Source organism: Cervus canadensis, chromosome X, assembly GCF_019320065.1.
Source record: "Cervus canadensis isolate Bull #8, Minnesota chromosome X, ASM1932006v1, whole genome shotgun sequence".
NCBI lineage: Eukaryota > Metazoa > Chordata > Mammalia > Artiodactyla > Cervidae > Cervus > Cervus canadensis.
In genome coordinates, this window is record NC_057419.1 from 24,868,917 (window position 1) to 24,888,618 (window position 19,702).

The 19,702-nt window shown below is 45.9% G+C and overlaps 1 protein-coding gene across 1 annotated transcript in view; it reads left to right on the plus strand.

The window, feature by feature from the left end:
* The window catches only part of SMS (spermine synthase), a 50,114-nt gene that overhangs the window by 10,195 nt on the left and 20,217 nt on the right, over positions 1-19,702 (plus strand). The window contains exons 2-4 of the mRNA XM_043458877.1: positions 9,872-9,992; positions 13,575-13,665; positions 14,219-14,283. Coding sequence (XP_043314812.1) covers positions 9,872-9,992; positions 13,575-13,665; positions 14,219-14,283 — 277 coding nt within the window. The remainder of the gene's footprint in view (positions 1-9,871; positions 9,993-13,574; positions 13,666-14,218; positions 14,284-19,702) is intronic.

Consider the following 19,702-nt stretch of genomic DNA (forward strand, 5'->3'; position numbering starts at 1 on the left):
ATGCAGGGTTCTTAGTTATGCAGGTTATTAGCTGTTATTTTTTTCCATATTTAGTAAGTTGCTAAGTTAAATGTAGAAAATGTCCCTCAGATTATTCCAGTCTCTAATTCTAGAATGTCATTTCTGGAAATTCAGCTTGTTGAATTACAGCTGAGCATCCCCGTGCTTGTTGTTTAAGAATTTAGAGTTGGAAAAAATCTCAGACTTGGGGTCAGCAAACTAAGGCCCTTGGACCAAATCCTGCCCTTCTGGCATCTTTTTGTACCAAACTCCAACTCAGAATGATTTTTGCCTTTTTACTTTTTTTAATTTCCAGCAACGCTGCAAAGGCTTGTGGGATCTTAGTTCCCAAACCAGGGATTGAACCCAGGCCTTTGGCAATGAAAGTGCCTAGTCCTAACCACTGGACTACCAGGGAGTTCCCTCTGCCGTTTTAAAGGGCAGTAAATCAGTCGCATACAGATGTTTGTTTCAGGACCCAACTCAGCCTGCAGAGCCTGTCGTCATTTCTGTGTGGCCCTTCACAGAGCAAGCCTGCCCACCGCTGCCTTTAGACATCTAAGCCAGCTTCAGAGGCGTCTGGAAAATGTGCACGTACAGGTCCCAGGTGCCTCGCCATCTGTCGTAGCACGTGCCCCTCCCCGTGCCCTCTTTGTTGTTGTGCCATTCTCCAGCCGCACTCGCTTTGCAGGCACCTCCTGGGCCCTTCTGAGGCGGGCAGACTTGGGTGTCGACTTGGCTGAGTGTGGCCTAGCCAAAGCCAGAGCAAGGGAGGGTGCCCAGGCTGCCTCGGGGCATTTCTGACATGAATGTGATTTTTGACATCCGAGTTCACAAAGTCCAAACTGCTTTATCTCCGGAAATCGTATTTCATGGTTGATTTGCAGCCTAGCATAGAAACTCTGGCAGAAACCGTAGCATTTTTTTTTTATAGCAACATACATGTTTTTCATAATAGGTCTGAGCTGAGAGAGAGCCTGCCCACCTAAAGTTAGTGGGAAGAAAGCTGGATATTCATATTGTTTAAGTGATTGGAAAACTTACTTCATCCTTCCTGGACTTAAAAAAAAAGTCCTAGCTTTTCTACTTTGGGAAAGAAATCTTGTTCTCCTTCTGAGTGGAGCCGAAGGCCATGCCTCCTTGGGTCAGCCTGTCATGTGCCCTCCTGCCGCTCTGGGAGGTGAGGGGGAGGTGGCAGGCGGTGGCTGAACCCCTCCATGCCCCGCGGTGGACAGCAGTGTTGAACTAAAGTATCGTAGGAGCTGCTCTGTCCTCCTGGGCCAGGTGCCTCAGGTCTTCTGTCCTCTAAACTCAGACCCTGTCCTTCCCCTCTTGCCACCTGCTTGTCCTTTTGGGGGTGCTGCTGGGCCTGCTTTAGCTCCCTTGAACTTCCCCTTCCTGTCTGTCAGGGTGAGCCTGGCCCTCCGAGAGGGTTTATTGTGCCCGTGTCCTCTGAGCTGATGATCTTCCCTTAGTCTCCTCCACACCTCCGGGCCGGTTGCCTGCCTTCTCCCCTGAAAGCCAGGGCCATAGCGTTTCTCCAGCGGCTCCCAGGAGAGGGCAAGCGGCTTGATGTTCAGCACCTCGTGGCCACGAACAAAAAGTGTCAGCTCCCCCACCACCCAAGGAAAGCCAGGCTTTGGCCTAATCTCCCTTTTCTCTGCTTCATTTTATAAGTCTTGGTTTTAGCCTCCCACGTGGGCTCAGTCAGGATGTGAGGACGGGAGAGTCGGAGCCACGTGCCACCTCTGGGGCGGGAGGTCCCCCTCCCTTTGCCCACTGAGGCTTGTGGGTGTTGGCTGTGCTTTGAGAAGTCTCCTAGTCTTCAGGGAAACGGCCGTGCCAGGAAGAAGAGCTACGCTCTGGTATTACTATTAGTGTTCTGGTTCCAGAGTGTAGAGGGATGACAGTTGTGTCTCATAGATTACTCTTTTTTTAAATCCTCCTCTAGCTTCTTAAGGAGATTGTTTCTGAGTTGCTGTTATTTTAAAGTAGAGCCAGGTTCCTGCCACCTCCCCAGTAGGTGCTGGGGGCCCACACGGCTGTGGGAGATGCCCTTTTCACTGCTCCTGTGGTGGGAAAGGGGAGGCCGGGTGGTGAAGCAATTAGCAACGCGTTGACAGTATCCTGAGTGCACCACAGTGTGAGTTTTAAGAAATAGTCATTGTGGCTGGGACTGTAAACAGTCCCATATGGTTTTCCTTAACATACGTTTGCATGAAAAGAGCTAGGGTGTTATTTCTGTGTTGTATGGCTGTCAGTTCAACTTCAATAGGTCCTTTGCTTACTGTCATGAGTAATTTTTTCCTGATGTAGTTTTTCTTCTCTGTGTATATCAGAAACTGTGCTCTGAAAATATGCCCAAAGTGTTGATGTCATTGTCCCTTTCAGAATTCTGCAGCCCCACCCTGATGCTGGGATTTATTTATTTTTTTATTGAGGCAATTGTAATTGACAGAACATTTCAGGTAATGATTCAATAAGTGGAAATATTGCAAAATGATTGCCCAATATCTGCTTAACATCCATAAGCACACATAATTACAGATTACTTCCCTTGTGATGAGAACTTTTCAGGTCCACTCTCCCAGCAGCTTTCAAACATACAGTACAGTATTCATAACTGAACTTCAATGCTGTGATCAAACCCAAGGCACTAACGTGGGCTGCAGACACGTGTTAGTGGCAGGAAACCATCTCCAAGGACTCAGACAGCATCTACATGAGGCAGCCCTTCAAACACATGCTAAATGATGAGGTTGGGGATTGGTGGGGATGGGTACAGAAGACCACCCCTTGCGACCCCTTTGAACTTGCCTGTTTTTTTTCTTTTTCTTTTCCTTTGACTGAGTGGCTTGCAGGATCTTAATTCCCTGACCAGGGATTGATCCGGCACCCCCTGTAGTGGAAGATTGAAGTCTTAACCAGTGGACTGCCAGGGAAGTCTCTGGGGCCTGTCTTACGGTTGATTGAAGGGTAGAAACTGGCTTCTGGAAGTTTGCTGCCTTGATTACCCCCCAGTAACTGAGAGTATAAAATTGCTGTTTGTTTGTTTGAATGTTTTTGGACCACTTTACTGAGAGATATGACTCATACAATTGCTTAATTAAAGTTCAGTGGTTTTTTATTATATTCCAAGTTGTGCGACCATAACCACAATTTTAGAACATTCTCGTCACTCCAGGAAGAAACCCTATGCCCCTTTGCCATCACTCCATTCATTCCTTCTAGATCCCTATATGCCAGGGCCTGGCAGCCACGAATTTGCTTTTTGTCTCTAGGGGTTTGCTTTTTCTGGCCATTTCATATAAATGGAATCATACAATGTGTGGTCCTTTGTGCCTGGCCTCTTCCGCTTAGCATGTGTTGTAGCTTATGTCAATATTGCATTCCTTCTGTGGCAAAATAATTGTCCACGGTGTAGATAGTATCACACTTTGCTTATTCATTTATAACTTGATGGGCTGTTGGGTGTTTTCACTTTTTGACTGTGAGTCATGCTGCTTTGAACATTCCTGTTGGCGTGGGTTTTGTGTGATGAGATTAATCATCCTGCAGCTGTTACAAAGGGGGACTATATGACCAAGTTGTTGAACCTAAGACAGACCGAGGAAGCACCTGCTTGACCTTCACTTTAATCCCTGGAAATGAATTAGGTTTTTGAATGTCTGAGATGTCTTCTGATACACAGACCCATTGTTAAAATTAAATTTTTGAAAAATATAACTTTAAGTGTGTTTTCGATAAACTTATGAAGACATCTGTTTATCATTTAATTTCAGTAATGTGGCCTTGTTGCTTCTGCCTCACAATATTCTTTTTTTTTTAAATCTAGCATATTCAGTGTGTGTTCAAAGGATGTTGTTCTTGACCCCTTAGGCTGTCAGCTGGGGTGGAACGGGGCCCATGAGGAATGCTCATGCTATTTTGTTGTTCTCAGAGTGGTTATGCCAGTGGGGTTGGTAACTCTGGAAGATTTTTTTTTTAACATGGTATATTTTACATAGAGTAAACTTTAGTGTCCAGTTTTGAGTTGTGACCAAAGCATATGGTCCTGCGAACACACCACTGTGAAGATGAGGATACTTTTAAAGCAGATACTTGACTGATTTCCAACCGTATTTGGAGTCCCTTTTCCTTTGCTCCCTCTTTTAGGGGTCTGTCAAGAAGACCAGAAAGCTGGTCAACTGCACAGCCCAAGCCTGGCTCTTAGGTTCCCTGACACATCAGAGTCTCGGGTTTGAAAAGGATACCTGCCTTTATGCTTCCTCTTGTGGGGAGCTGCAAACAGATCTGCCAACAGCTTCAGGGCCATCCTCCCGCAGAGAGAGTGCAGATGTCTGAAAAGAGGAGGTGGGAGTAGGGGTGGGCTCTCTGACCTGGATGTGTGTGGAGGAGGTTGATCAAAGGGCGCCTGATACCAGGTATCAGGGAGGGAAGGGAGCTCTGGAAATTTCAGAGTCTGGGGAGTGGGAGGTGGAAAGGAAGGAGGCTGGGTTTGGGGCCTCACCTCTTGGGCATGGTGCAACCATGGAAATAATTAACAAACCTCTTGAAGCTTAAATTACTCGAGCTTTGTGGGAGAGATCTAGGAGACAATAAAGTTGGGGGGCGGGGAGGTCCTAATTTTTATAAACCAGGTGCTGCTTAAATGTGGGCGAGCAGAAAGGAATGCAGCCTAATTATGCAGAGGGGACTAGTGGGGTTGTGGCAGGGTGGTGGCCCCGCAGAGGCAGAGACTGGGTGTTGTGCAGCTTAAAGCCCTCACACTTGACGTCCAGAATTTTCTTAGTTGAAGTATTTGAAGTCAGAAAAGACTTAAAGGTGCAAGTCACGGTCACGGGGTAGAGTCCAGAGTTTTCCTAAACGTGTGAGAATTGCTTATTTTCTGAGGCCAGCCTCTCTAATGGAATTCACTTAGTTAAGGAGGTTACCGTATCTTAGCCTCTTAAAGCTGAAGAAGTGGAACTCTAACCAGAGCATATTTCCCTGCCTTTTTGCCAGGGCACCAAGTGTCGTAAGATTTCGTTGGCAGGACTCTCTCTTCTATTTGGGCTAGTAAGCTTGGCTGATGTAAGTACATGGCTGATGTACTTAACTTATGTCCACAGGCCTGCCCACCTTATGGATCAATGATTAAATGGCAGTGCCTGATTTTGAGGGATCGAACATCGGTGCAGGGTCCTTATAGGGACCCTGTGAAGGGTCGTCTCCTTTTTTAACATTTGAAGAAATGAGATGTGTAAGTGAGGGCTGTCCTGACCAGTGAGTTTGAGTGGTGCAGAGAGGCTCTGGTGGGGGACTCGGGGGAGAAGCTGGGGGGTTGGTTCAGGCAATCTTAAGTGGCAGGGTTATTAACCATTGGTGGGAAGGAGTAGGGAAGTCTGAGCTGGGTTTTGATTCCAGATCAGGACAGTGTGGTGAGCATTCGGGCGGGAAGAAGGTTCCAGCTGGATATACAGATTTGGGATTCGGCCAGGGTAAGAGTAGTGAGGTTCATTCTCCCGAGAGAGGCCTATAAATGGGTCTTTGGGACAAAATGAGGCAGGGAGATGAAACCTACTCTTCCCTGGCCTTCTTTTGATAGTGGTGTATTTAATTTGGACCAGACCTCCAAGTTGATTCCTCTTAAGTTCTTGTTGAATAAACACATACAAAGTGGGCAGTGGTCTGGAAATGAGGACATTGAGTTGCCCGTTGGACAAAGGACACATTTTGCCCTGGGACAGGTCGCTGTGTTGCTGAGCACTGTGGAAGGCTCTATCTGAGTGCTTCGCTAGTTACACATCATTCTTGCTTGGGCAGAGTTTTCTAAGAACTTGTGCCAAACAACATTTTTATTAGCCTAGTTTGGATTACCATGTCGACTTGAGTCTGGTGTGCTTATATTTCTTTTATCATTGAATCTATTTTTGCATTTTCTGATTTGTAGGCATTTATGACATTGCTGTCTTGTATTCCCAAGTTTGGGTAATCATTCACATCATATTTTCAACCCAAGTTGAGTAACTCTGTTACAGCAAGTACATTTTGTTTGGTCATGTTATATGTTCCTTACTAGACAAGCATAGAGGTTGAAATTGGATAATTAATTACAGAGCATTGGCTGTAGCTATAACCTATGGCTATAGCTAGCAGGGAGTTTGGACTTTTTTCAGGCCCCCTGTTATTGTTGAGGATTTATTTCTATCTGATAGAACCTTTTGGTGACTTGAGTGTGGTTAGTTTGGAGATAGTGGGGAGTTTGGTTTTCTTTTTTGTATCTAGTGATTTAGATCAGTGGTTGTCAAATATGGCTGCACATTGGAATTTCCCAGGGAGCTTTAAAAGTGTGATGCCTGGGTCCCACCCTCAAAGTTTTCTATAATCGGTGTAGGATGTGGCATCAGAAGTTTTATAATTCCCCTGGTGGTTATAATGCACAGCTAGGATTATGGAAACTACCGGTCTGGGTGTTCCAACAAGATACAAAAATAGGATGATTAATTTAGCCAAATGAATTTTTCATTTGACCCACAAAACATTTATTGAGCACTTGAGATCAAGAGGACCAAGGAGGCCACCTTGTTAAGGCTATTGGAACTCATTTCTTTGACTTCCAGTTTTCATTCTAAGAACTTGGCTCTGGAAAAGAGATCCTAGGTAGGTGTTTCAGCTCCAGCTCTGCTTTCTGGAGTCTTCTCCAAGGGCTGGGAGCAGCTTGGCTGACAAGGGAGCCCCCAGGTCTGGAGGAAGGTGAATATGACATGAGGTGAACAGTGGACAAAATGGCCTGATCCCTGTGTCCCTGGCAAGGCCAGCACACTTGATGGCCACAGGATCTAGGCGGCGGCGACTGTCAGGTCATTCAGACCTAGGGTATTTTTACTGAATTGGGAAATAAGCCCACAGTATAGAAATACAAGAACACTAAATTGGATCTCTTTTGTAATGTGTTTTCTTCAATTTGCAACCTGGCTGGAGGTTAGCCCCCTCTGCCTTTCTGCTAGGATGGTCGCCACGCTGGGCTTGGCTAGCAGTCAAAGGCTTTGTGTGTACCAGACAAAGACACCCCCTTTTCCTACCCAGGGGATAGAGTTTGCTCCAACTCAGCCCCGGGACTCTTGTTCAGCACACAGCCTGGCCAGTGACCCGCGGGGTGGCCCTGCCGGCGTGGCCCCCTCCACCATCATGGGGGGTTTGGGTTCAGTTGTGGAATGTGCCAACTGAATTTGGGCCTGAGGCCGTTTACAGGGAGTGATGATTTGTTTTATACACTTTCAAAACAGAAAACATCTGTTCTGGCCAAGGAGGGATTGAATAATTGCATAGTGGCTTTCCTAGTCACAGTTCAAGTACTGCCGGGCGCACTTGTCTTCACCACCCCACAGCTCGGTCACTTCCACGGTGGCCTGACCCCCCCACCCCCGGCTTCTCAGACCCCAAAAGAACAGGATCACATGTTTGCATCAAGTTTGAAATTGAATTTTTTTTTCCAGGGGCCAAATTCAGTCTTAAAACCATGGTTCTGGGGGATAAAATTCAAGCTTTCCTCTTTTAACTTCCTGAAGCCACTTTCAGAATAGTAAAGCCAGCTAGAATATTTTTTTGTCAAATGAGTTTCCCAAACACACAGTTTTGCTGGGAATGAGGGAGCCTTACATGGGCTAGGAGGTCGCCTCTCGCATCGGCCAGTGCTTGTGCTCGGGTGGGGCGGTGTGGACGCCGCTCCAGGGGTCCCTTCCTGATGTGGGAGCCAAGGCCCCTTCCCGAAGGGACCTCAGGTCATTTGGCTGAGCCCAGGGCTCGGCTACCCCCACACTCCCTGACCCGACCCTGGGCCCCATGGCCTGCCAGGCGGCACCTTCTGAAAGCAGGGGGCCCCTCCCTTTGGGGTGAACTCCTGTTGGTATTTTTATGAGGGGTTTGCAGTCCCTTTGCTGTGCCCACTTGCTCCTCTCACACTTATTGGTATCTTACAGGTTTTTGGGCGGGGATTGCTTGTCTCTCCCTACTCACGGTGTGCTATCTAGGCACACACACAGCCTGTCGTTCAGTTTTGTTCTAAATGTTGTCCGTGAGGTTTGGCAGTCCTACCCTAATTGCTCTGTGTTTGGAAATGGAGAAGATGAAAGAAATCACTCCTTCGCTGCCATCTTTGCTACTGCATTTGCTTTTGTTTTTTTAAGCAAAGGTAAAATCTGTATTTTGGTGGGTGTATTAGTTGGCCAGGGCTGTTGTAACAAAGTACTACAAACTGGTAACTTCAAGCTAAAGAAGCCTATTCTCTCCCAAGTTTGGAGGCTAGAGTCTGAAAGCAGAGCATCAGCAGGGCCACGCGCCCCTAAGGGGTCTAGGGGTGAGTCCTCACTGGCCTCTTCCAACTTCTGGTGCTCTGCATATTCTTGGCTGGTGGCCATCACATTGCCAGTCTCTCCCAGAGTTCACCTGCTCCTGCTCCTCCTCCCTGTGTCTTCCAGGCTTCAGTCTCTGATAAGGACTTACTGGAATTAGGAGCTCCCTGGATACTCAAAGATCATCCATCTCGGCATCTTTAAATTAACTACTACATCTGCAAAAACCCTTTTCCAGATCAGGTTGCACTCCCAAGTTCTGAGGGTTAGAATGTGGCCACATATTTTGGGAGGCCACTTTTCTACCCCCAACAGTGGGAATAGATGAAATCACCTGGTTTTCAGACGCCAGTTAACTTAAAAATGTCTGCATAGGCCAGAATAAGACATATCTGCTGCCCAGTGTGGGCTCTGAACCTAGTTTGTAGCCCTTATTCTGACTGTGCGCTGGAAGGTGTTGGGGGGCCTAGTTCCAAATGTCATTGGAGATCAACTCTGTGTAGATTGAAGGAATTCTTCCAGTCCATTTTGGCACTCCTTGGTTTATGGAAGGAATTCTAGTGTAATTTTCTTGTGAAACCACACTGTGGTCAACTGTGGATTTTCCATTTTTTTTCATTTTGCTCTTGGTTTAAGTCACAGGGGTGCTTTGTTTTGACGCTTCTCACCCTGCCCTCTTTTCCTTCATGTGGAAAAAGCATCAGCCTGTGGTGGGCTCATGGGACAGTACAGAGTAATTCCTTTTGTCTTATTGTGGTTCTTTATCCTTAACCTTCCCAAGGAATGAGTCCTTTGGCAGATACAACTAGAGAATTCATTGCATTTTGCTTTTCATCTAAGTATCATACTGTTGGATGTTTGTGAAGATTCTGGATTCAAGTAAACCTGCAGAGGTTAATGCAATTTCTATAACCTTGACCTCAGTCCTTGACCTGAGCTCCTCTTTGGTGGGGGTTGGGGGATAGTGGGTGGGATGGGAGAGAGGGGCATCAGAATGCCTAGCAGGTTGTAGCATATTGAATTGTTCAGTTTCTACCAATTAAAAATAGGTTACTGAGTGGTGCTATTTCTTTTTTTCCCCCAATAATAAAAAACAAGGCATCCTTATTGCAGAACACCTGGAATACAGAGTCAGAAGTTTTGAAGTCATGTATGATACCCATCAACAGTGGATGGAAACCCTTTTCTAGTACTCTAGATCCTCATTAAGTTTATTTCACCTAAAGTGGAATGTCTTTTATCGTGTTTTTGTTTGATTTCTGGCTAGGCTGAATATTTTGTTATGCTATTTCTAGTTGGCTGAATTATCTGTCTGCATTTTTGGCACAGCTGTTCTGTGGTTGGTGTTGCCATTCTTACTGTGTTACCTGGTAATCTGCAGCCTCTCCCTATGGGGTTGAGCAAGTTCTAGCTCATGACAAAGGGGATAAGTGATGCCCATAGCTCTGTTCAGGGTTTCTCAAAAGTTGGTTCATCAAACTGTGCTTTGCTTCTCAATGTTTCAGCTGACCATCTTGCCTTCTCCCCCTGTTCTCCAGCTGATGGTGAGACCATTCTGAAAGGCCTCCAGTCCATTTTCCAGGAGCAGGGGATGACAGAGTCAGTGCATACCTGGCAGGACCATGGCTATTTGGCGACATACATAAACAAAAATGGCAGGTGAGGTGACCGTGAGTGCTCCTATTCGGATCTGAGTGCTTCAGCTGTGTGTGTATGTAAAGATTGGTGGTGGGGGACATCCAGATTGAGCGCTTTAGCTGTGTGTGTGTGTAAAGAGTGGTGGTGGGAGGCATCCAGAATTTTTTTCTTTTCCTCCTTTGACATCTTTGAGGAGGGGACTAGAATCCAGTGCTTCTAGCTTCCCAATAGAATCATCATCATAGAATCCCACGCCCAGGCACTCCCCCCAGAGATTAAGGCCACTGGGTGTTGCTGTTTCTCTAAAGACCCTCAGGTGATTCTGTGTGCCCAACTCAGAAGCCTCCGGCAGCATAAGCAGTGTGAACCAGCAGGCCATGATCCAGATACGCTGTGCTCCACTCTGAGAGTTTCTGCTGCAGCAGGTCTGGGGCCGCACCCCAAATAGTATTTCTGACAAGCTCCTCTCAGAGGATGTTGATGCTGTGGGTCAGTTGACCCCACTGTGAGTAGCAGTGTAATAAGTGGTTATCAGTTAATGCAGACCATAGTCAAATGCAGGATGAAAAACTCTGCAAAGAGCTTGATAGGAAGCTGGGGGCATCTAGGAGTTTAAGATTTTGGGTTTTGTTTTCTCCTTAAGACTTTATAGATGATCTATCTAGACTTTTTCTCTGATCAGTATGGAAATGAAAGTCAACCTGAGACTAGGGAAGGAAACCTAAATTAAGAAATGACTGAAAACAGGGGACTTCCCTGGTGGTCCAGAGGTTGGGACACTGTGCTCCCAATGTGGGGCTGCCCGGGTTCCATCCCTGGTCGGGTAACTGGATCCTGCATGCTGTACCTAAGAGCCTGTATGCTGCAGCTAAAAAGATCCTGCTTGCTGCAACTAAGACCCGGCGCAGCCAAGTTAAAAAGAAAAAAGAAATGACTGATAACAGAAGATACTGGTGCAGTGAGTTCTGTGTATTTCCCTAAGTCTATGTAGTATCTTCTAGAGTCTAAAACTGTTAAGAGTCTTAGTAATTTGCACTGTTAATTTTAAAACATGAACTCCTGTGTATTTTTGATGGCTTTCGTTCTTTTCTCCCAATGGAAACTAAGTCCTAGAATTCTACAAGGTTTCATTAATGTCCCACATTCTTCCCCTTGTTTTTCTAACTAAAAGAACCCCCCGCCCCATCTTACAGAGGCTCAAAAGGAGGTGAAGGAAATTTGTACTTTTGAGCTCTATTATTCTTTTTGTAAGTCTACATAGTTCTTCCCTGTGAACTTATCTACACCTCCCAAAGAGACCTTAACCCCTGTGCCCTCAAGCCCCAAGTATTTCTGACTGCATAGCAAATCCCCATATATGCACAGAGTAGATCCCTCCAATGTATCTAAAGTGATTTCCTCTCAAGGGTGACCCAGACCCTCCATTGCCTCCATCCTCGCCCAGTTACTGGCAAGTCTCCTGGAAGCGGAGGTCTGCAGCTGGCCTGACACCCTCTAGCCTCTCTTCTCCTTTTCTCCCTGCCCCCCTCTCTCCCTGTCCTAGCTCTGGTCTGTAACTTGGGGACCACAGCAAGTCAGACCTTACCTCTCTGCCACCTTGTCAGGTTCCTCCTCTAATCCAGCTGAAGCCTTGAATCTCCTGTTGTTGTGTAGTCACTCAGTTGTGCGCCTCTTTGCAACCCCGTGGACTGTATGTAGCCTGCCAGGCTCCTCTGTCCATGAAATTTCCCAGGCAAGAATACTAGAGTGGGTTGCTGTTTCCTTCTCCAGGACATCTTTCCAACCGGGGGATGGAACCCGCATTTCCCACATTGGCAGGCAGATTCTTTTCTGCAAAGCCACCAGGGAAGCCCCTTGCATCTCCTACCACCTCCTAAGGACCTTTGGGGTTGGACAGGGCCAACAATTCTACTTCAGTTCTTGAATCTTCTACCCTAGACACCAATCCCAGTTTTCTAGAAGACTTAGAATTCTTCCTGGAAGGGAGTTTTTGAGTGATAAGAGCTGTTGGAAATTGCTTCTGAAAACAGAGAAAAGAGAAATTAACATGCTTAGTTTACTTTTTTTCTTGGCCTTGCCATGCAGCTTGCCGGCTCTTAGTTCCCTGACCAGGGATGGACCCTGGACCCCCTGCAGTGGGAGCACAGAGTCCGAACCACTAGACCATCAGGGAAGTCACTAACGTGCTTAAAGACTTGTTTCCACATTGATCTTCCTCTTCTGTCACTTGCTCAGCTGGGACCCATCCCCATGCTGCCAAAGGTCTTGGTCCTCAGTCACCTTTTTTTTGGTCTCCATTTTCCCCCCACCCCCTTGCAACTTTTCCTCTTTCATTATTTTTGCTTTTAATCAGATGAGGTCAGTGCTTGTCCCCACCTTCCGGCATCTCCATGTTCCTGTGGTTCTCTGGTGGAGGATTCTGTGCTAGAACCACCTAGCTGGTTAAGAGGTGGCATTTCTCTATCGTTCTTTGACTCCTGGCTCCTCTCCTTTGTGTGGCAGTTTGGGAGGGGGGCGTGATCAGCTAGTTTAGGTGTACATGAGTTAGTGGTGCCCCTGGCCTGAACTTGATTTTGAGGCCATTTAAGGACTGAAGGTGAAAATTAACTAGTTGTGTTTATCTTTTTTAATCCAAGCACACTGCTTGTATTCTCTGAACCGAATTCTTCATCTTATTTAGTATTATTATTCAAATGTTTCTTTAACCACATCTTATAGTAAGATAAGTGATTTTAGAACTTCCCTGATGGTTCTATGGCTAAGACTCCTTGCTCCCAATGCAGGGAGCCCGATTTGATCACCAGTCAGGGAACTAGATCCCTCATGCCCCAACTAAGACTGGCGTAACCAAATAAATATTTTAAAAAAGAAGTGATTTTATATCAGATGTGCACATACATATCTGCATATATACAAATATACATGTCTAATTGAAGGAAAAGTTTATTCAGATAATTCTTATACATGTGTGATACACTATTTTTATTTCACGAAAAAGCTGGTCAGACACACTGAATTAGAGGTTAAAGCTTTTCCCGTAAGGAGCTACATAAGGTCCCTGTCACATACTCCTTTTTTTTCTTAAACAACTCTTTAAAAATGTAAGAACCATATTTAATCTGCATGCTTTACAAAACAAGCCAAGGGCTGGATCTGACTTGTAGGCCGCTAACTTAATGAATGTAGCCACCACCTGTGTGCAGTCAGAAAAACACGGCTCTGTTTTGGCTCTGTTTTGAACTCCGAGGGTAATTGGGAGACCTGAGTTTGCTCTGCCCCACCCTCCCATCCTTTTAAGGAGGGATCAGTCACTGCTGAGGAACCTTCTTAAAAATCAGATTCACAGGACTTCCTGCTGAATCACTTTCTGGGCCCAATAACCTGTTTGAAAACCTTAGCACTTGATGATTCTGTCTAAAATGTTGCCTAAATGTTTGTCCTCCCTGCCCCCATGAAGAGGCTTCTAATAAGAAAGCCACAGGGTTAATTATGTTATTTAGGGGAAAAAGAGCAGTGGTTTTGCCTTTTAATTGGGTTGGTGCCTTTTTTCTTTTGAGTGCCATGATACAGTTCCTAACCTTATAATTATGCTCTCCTCTGTAGCTTTGCCAATTTGAGAATTTACCCGCATGGATTGGTGTTGCTGGATCTTCAGAGTTACGACGGCGATGCACAAGGCAAAGAAGTCGATAGTGTCAGTTTTCCACTTTTATTTACTCAAGCATTTAAGGATCACAAAAACGGCTCAGTTCAAAGATAAAATCATTTTCACCTAATTGTTGACTTCCCAGTTAATTTTAAACTTGGTTGCCTTCAGATAAGTGATTTTAGAAGAAACATAATTATTCCTCAAGTGATTTTTAGGACCCTGGTTCTCATCTTTCCCTTGGCCACTTGAGTACTGAGTAATGACTTGACTTTGCACTGGAGGGAATGTAAACCTTTAACCAGGATATTGTAGCTGCAGTATCCTTGAGCCTTCCCCTTTGCTATTACTTAGGATGCCTTTTGATACTGTTGATACCATAGACTGAAGTGAGGTTGGCACTGGGAGGGGAAGATGACAGGGGAGTATGGAGTTGGGCCAGGCCCGCAGGCTGCTGGAGAGTTGAGGGGAGGACAAGTGTATCTGGACATCTGCCAGAGTAGCAGCTCTGTCAACATGACACTGACCTTCTGGTCTGTAATTTAGCTCTTCTACCCAGCTTGTTCGATAAGCCCATCGATTTCTTTTCTTGTCATTGCAGCTTTTGAACAAAGTAGAAGAAAGAATGAAAGAATTGAGTCAGGACAGTACCGAGCGGGTGAAGCGGTAAGTCCACTCCTGAATGTTCTTTTATATTGGGTTAATTGATAAAATGGGCTTCCTTTGTGGCTCAGATGATAAAGAATCTGCCTGCCAATGCAGGAAATGTGGGTTTGATCCCTGGGTGGGGAAGATTCCCTGAACGGCATGACAGCCCACTCAAGTATTCTTGCCTGGAGAATCCTGTGGACAGAGGAGCCTGGCAGGCTACAGTATGTGAGGTTGCAGAGAGTTGGACACGACTGAATGACTAAACAACAATAAAAACGATCATTAAAATAATTGCAATGGGCTGTTATCCCTGAGCAGTGTCTATGTAAGATGTGGAAGAGATCAGTCAACTTCTGCTTCTGGCCACTTGATAGGCTAATGTAGATGGCCCTGATGGCAGAAGACTGTGTGTGTGTGTGTGTGTGTGTGAGAGAGAGAGAGAGAGAGAAAACAGGGGCAGAAAGGAGTGTACAGGTGAAACTGTAATGCAGAGAATCCTGAGGGGTGAAACTGTAATGCAGAGAATCAGATGGGACTGGCACCTCAAAGAGGAACTGGAAAACTCCTCCTTGACTGTGTCCAGTGAAGAGAAAAAAATCATCTATCTTTCCTCAGAGTTCTGGGCCCCACAGTAGAATTAAGCAGTTTTAAGAGATTTTGACAGGATGGGATGATAGAAAATTTGCCTCAGTGCTTTCAGGTAGGATGATATTGACATTGTAAGAACATCAGAGGCAACCCACCTTGAGCACCCCCAGTAGGTCCTTTTCAGTTGATGACAAAGACAATTAAGCTTTCGTTGAGGAGTGCAGCTACTATGCCACCTGTGTCTGTTTAAAACTAAGTTAATAAAAAGAACAAAAACAGTTCATTTCCTTACTCACCTTTTGTCACTAGCTAATGGCTAGTGACTGCCATGTTGGACAGCACAGAGAAATGTTCTGCTGGACGGCACAGACGTATGTGCTAGTGGGGTCAGATGTTAGAAGAGCTCTGATAGAAGTGCAGTTTTGGCATTCTTTGGGAGGAGTAGAGTCTGACAGGTCCTGGGAATGAAGAATGTGAATGAATCATGGCTCCACAATAAGTTATTCTGAGCGGTTTGGCCTTGCTGTCCCTGGGTGATTCCTTATCAGACCCCCCAAATGGGTCTGTCCCTGGACAGCAAGGAGTTCAAATCAGTCAGTCCTGGTAATCAGTCCTGAATATTCATTGGAAGGACTGATGCTGAAGCTCCAGTACTTTGGCCACCTGATGTGAAGAGCCGGCTCACTGGAAAAGACCCTGATGCTGGGAAAGATTGAAGGCAGCAGGAGAAGGGGACGACAGAGGATGAGATGGTTGGATAGCATTACCGTCTTGATGGACATGAGTTTGAGCAAGCTCTGGGAGATGATGATGACAGGGAAGTCTGGCATGCTGCAGTCCATGGGGTTGCAAAGAGCCAGACAGGACTTTAGCAACTGAACAACAATAACAGCTTGCTCATAAAGGCAAATACATAGATGCAATAACACAGAGAGACTTGATTAAGGTCAGACCATCACTATTGGAAGTGACCAGAATACAGACTTCTCCAGTTCAGGGCATTTTCCACAAGAAGGAATCCTTACTGGCTGTTTAAGGATGTTTAAGTACTTAATGGTTCATCCTGCTAAATTTGATCAGCCTAGAGGAAAGCCCCTGGAGAAGGCAGTGGCACCCCACTCCAGTACTCTTGCCTGGAAAATCCCATGGACGGAGGAGCCTGGTAGGCTGCAGTCCATGGAGTCACTAAGAGTTGGACACGACTGAGCAACTTCACTTTCACTTTTCACTTTCACACATTGGAGAAGGAAATGGCAACCCACTTCAGTGTTCTTGCTGGAGAATCCCAGGGATGGGAGAGCCTGGTGGGCTGCGGTCTATGGGATCACACAGAGCGGCAGCAGCAGCAGAGGAAAGCCCCAGGCCAGGTGTAGAATAATTAGAAATTTGTTTAACCTCCAACTTGAATACAAGGCAGGGAACTGCATGTGAAGAGAGCAGGACATAGTATAGAACTTGGCCGCTTGATTGAAATCTGTCAGAGGAGCCAGACTTATTTGTCCCCCAAGTTCAGTTTACATATCCTCAGGCCCTTCCTCATCCTCAGGAAACTTGTCCACACCCACAGTCTTTTCTGAAATTTCCCTCTTTTCCTGTTTGCAAAGTTTTCCTAATCTTTCCTGAATTGATCCATCTGAATTGAATGGGTTCCCACTGTGTCTTTAGTTTGGTGATAATGAATTGGCCAACATCAAAATGCCAGATTTTTTTTTATTAGTGTGGTTTTTATTGGGGTTACTTCTAGGAGTGAAGGAATAGATGAAATGCGTTTATGGGCCTCAGCACTCATGAAATCTGGTTCCTATGTGGTTGTGGTGTGGGAGTTTTTGAAGTGAGAGTGCAGTCACACTTCTGATTTCAGTTCAAAACACAGCACAAGCCTTGTTCTTCTTGTCACTGTTTTTACATCTTTTTATAAAATCAGGGTGGAGGGGGCAGGAAGCTATTGGGAGTACTTTGTTGTAGGCCCTTTGTTTTTGGCCTCAAAAGGACAAGAATGGTGCCACTTTGCTGTCTGAGGAATGACATTGTTAGAGACTGAATCATTAAGGAATGACTCAGGAACATCTGAAATGATTACTCCCCTGTGGGCAGCGTACCTTTAATTTCTCCTACCCGGTGAGAATTTCAGTCTTTGCAAACTTCTCAAAGATGTCTTGTGTGTATCCCTTGATGGGAACCGGGACTCTACCCCAAGGCTGCCCTATTGTTTCTTCTGACTGTTCTACCTTTGTGTCAGTATCCCCTCCCTTCTCTGATTAGCATGTGTTTGAACCTGCTCCCTGAAACTCAGGGAAGATCTTAGAGGCTGAAGGAAGCCTATTTCCTATAGTCAAGAAATGGAGGGACACAGAAAGACTTTTGTGCCTAGGAGCCCCCAGGGTCCTGCTAGTATCATAGAATGAGTAATTCATCAAGGTGAAGCCATCCTTTAGATCCTTGTTTCTTTGGATCTCTTTAAAAGGGACTGTGTTGCAATAAAGAGCTCTACCTGCACCTAAGGCACCATTGATGCAATTGAGAATGGACGTTGTTTACATTGGTTTTGTGCAAGACTTCAGGAACTGCCTATAGCTGGCTGTCAATCCCCAGGGGTAGGTTTCCTCCCCCGAAAGCCCTTGAGTTGATGTTTGGTGTTTTCATCCTGTGTCACGGGCTCATGCTCCCACCACTCATCAGCCAGGGGTGGAAGAGGCTTCTCCCAAGTCCTGTTTCTCCCAACCCCCTGCTCTCAGGGGTTGTCCTGCCGGGGCAACGACGTTTTACAAGAAAAATTCCTTAGCTGCCTAATTCCAACAGCTGCATTTGTTCTAGAATGTGAAGAAGTGGTTAAATCAGGAGGAGTTGGGATTAAATGATAGTTTATGGAAACTTGCTTTGTAAATTCAGTGCCCTTGACAGATATTAGTATTTCCTCATGGGGCTTCCCAGATGGCGCTAGTGGTAAAGAACCTGCCTGCCAGTGCAGGAGATGTGAGATGACGGGTTCGATCCCTGGGTCAGGAAGATCCCCTGGAGAAGGGAATGGCAACCCACTCCAGGATTCTTTCCTGGAAAATTCCGTGGACAGAGGAGCCTGGTGGGCTACAGTCCATGAGGTTGCACAGAGTAGGACATGACTGATGAGACTTAGCACACATGCAGTTATTTCTTCATTGAAAGCCTTGTTAACCTGTAACAGGTTCAGACTGTATTCTTGGAAACAAGTGAGCAGGGAGAGCAAAGACTTTGGAGAGCAAGTCGGAGGTAGCCCAGCATTTTAGGTACCTGGGGATTGCTTACTGCAAACCCCACTGTATTTGCGGACTCAGAACTTGCGCGTGGTTGTGTTGTGTGTGCAGTGAGCTCACCTTGTTTGTGTTCCTCTTCGTTGGCCAAGCCTCCTTTCTAAGTCTGGTTTTCCCTGTCATGTAGTGTCCTCTGCTGGCAGTTTCTAGTATACTCTGTGTAAGACACTCAGGAATTACAAAAAGGACTGACTGAGACAATCATTAGTTGGCAGACATTCTCATAATAATTGGTTCAGGCAAGAATCTTCTAGATGCCACTGGTGAAGGTGTGTCAAGAGATCAGGAACTTGACCCGGTTTTATTGACCTGGATTTCATGGACTTCCCCCTCGAGCTCCGCACACACCCTGCTTCATAATTACCAAGGGACAGAAGGTACCTTTGCAAATGGAGGGATCTTGGGGGCGTTGGCTTTAACCACATGGTCACACTTAGCATCACCAATTAGGACAGGCATACATCTCAGTGTCCCTGATGTGATGGGTGCATAATGTGCCAATGTGACCCTACTGGAGAGATCTTCAGGCAACCCCCCCGCCCCGAGGGATTTTCTGCAGAACACCTGGTCTGGACTTTGCTGAGATGTGAAAGTCATGAAACACGGGGAAGGGATGACAGCGACAACTATCTATTTTAGATGAAATGAGGGTAAAAAAGCAAAATACAGTATGTGATTCTTATTCAAAAGTAGAATAGTTATGAAGGAGATAGTTGGGGCAGTTGGGAACACTTAAACATGGATTCTCAGCTAGGTGATGGTATTACATGTGTGTGCACTTGGATGCATGTGCTAGTGACAAAGTGGTGACGCAGACATTCTTGGGGAGTCCTTCCTGCTAGAGTATTTGGGCATGAAGCGTGATTTCTCTAGTGGCCATTTTCTCCTTCAACTTTTTTTTTCATTTTTTAGGGAAAATTTAAAGTATTACAGAAAGGTCTTTTTAAAAAGTAAATTCTTGGGACTTTCCTGGTGGTCCAGTGGCTGAGATTCCAAGCTCCCTATGCAGTGGGCCCAGGTTTGACCCCTGGTCAGGGAACTGGATCCCACATGCTGCAATTAAGAGTTTGCATGCCGCAACTAAGACCTGACACAGCCAAATAAATTAATTTTTTTTTGCAGAAGTGCTTTTAAAATTATTTTTTGTTTATTTTTGGCATGCCTGGTCTTTGTTGCTGCCTGGACTTTTCTCTAGTTGTGGCAAGTGGGGGGTACTCTCTAGTTGTGGTGTGAGGGCTTCTCATTCTCTTCTTGTGGAGCATGGACTGCAGTAGTTGCTACAAGTATGTGGGCTCAATAGTTATGGTTCCTGGGCTCTAAAGCTCAGGCTCCAGTATTCTTGCCTGGAAAATCCCATGGACAGGGGAGCCTGGTGGGCTGCAGCCCATGGAGTCACAAAGAGTTGGATGTGGGTTGGCAACTGAGCACATACACAGAACACAGGCTCAGTAGTTGTCGTGCATGGGCTTAGTTGCTCTGTAGCTTGTGGCATCTTCCTGGACCAGGGATCGAACCTGTGCCTTCTCCGTTGGCAGGCGGATTCTAACCAGGGAAGCCCC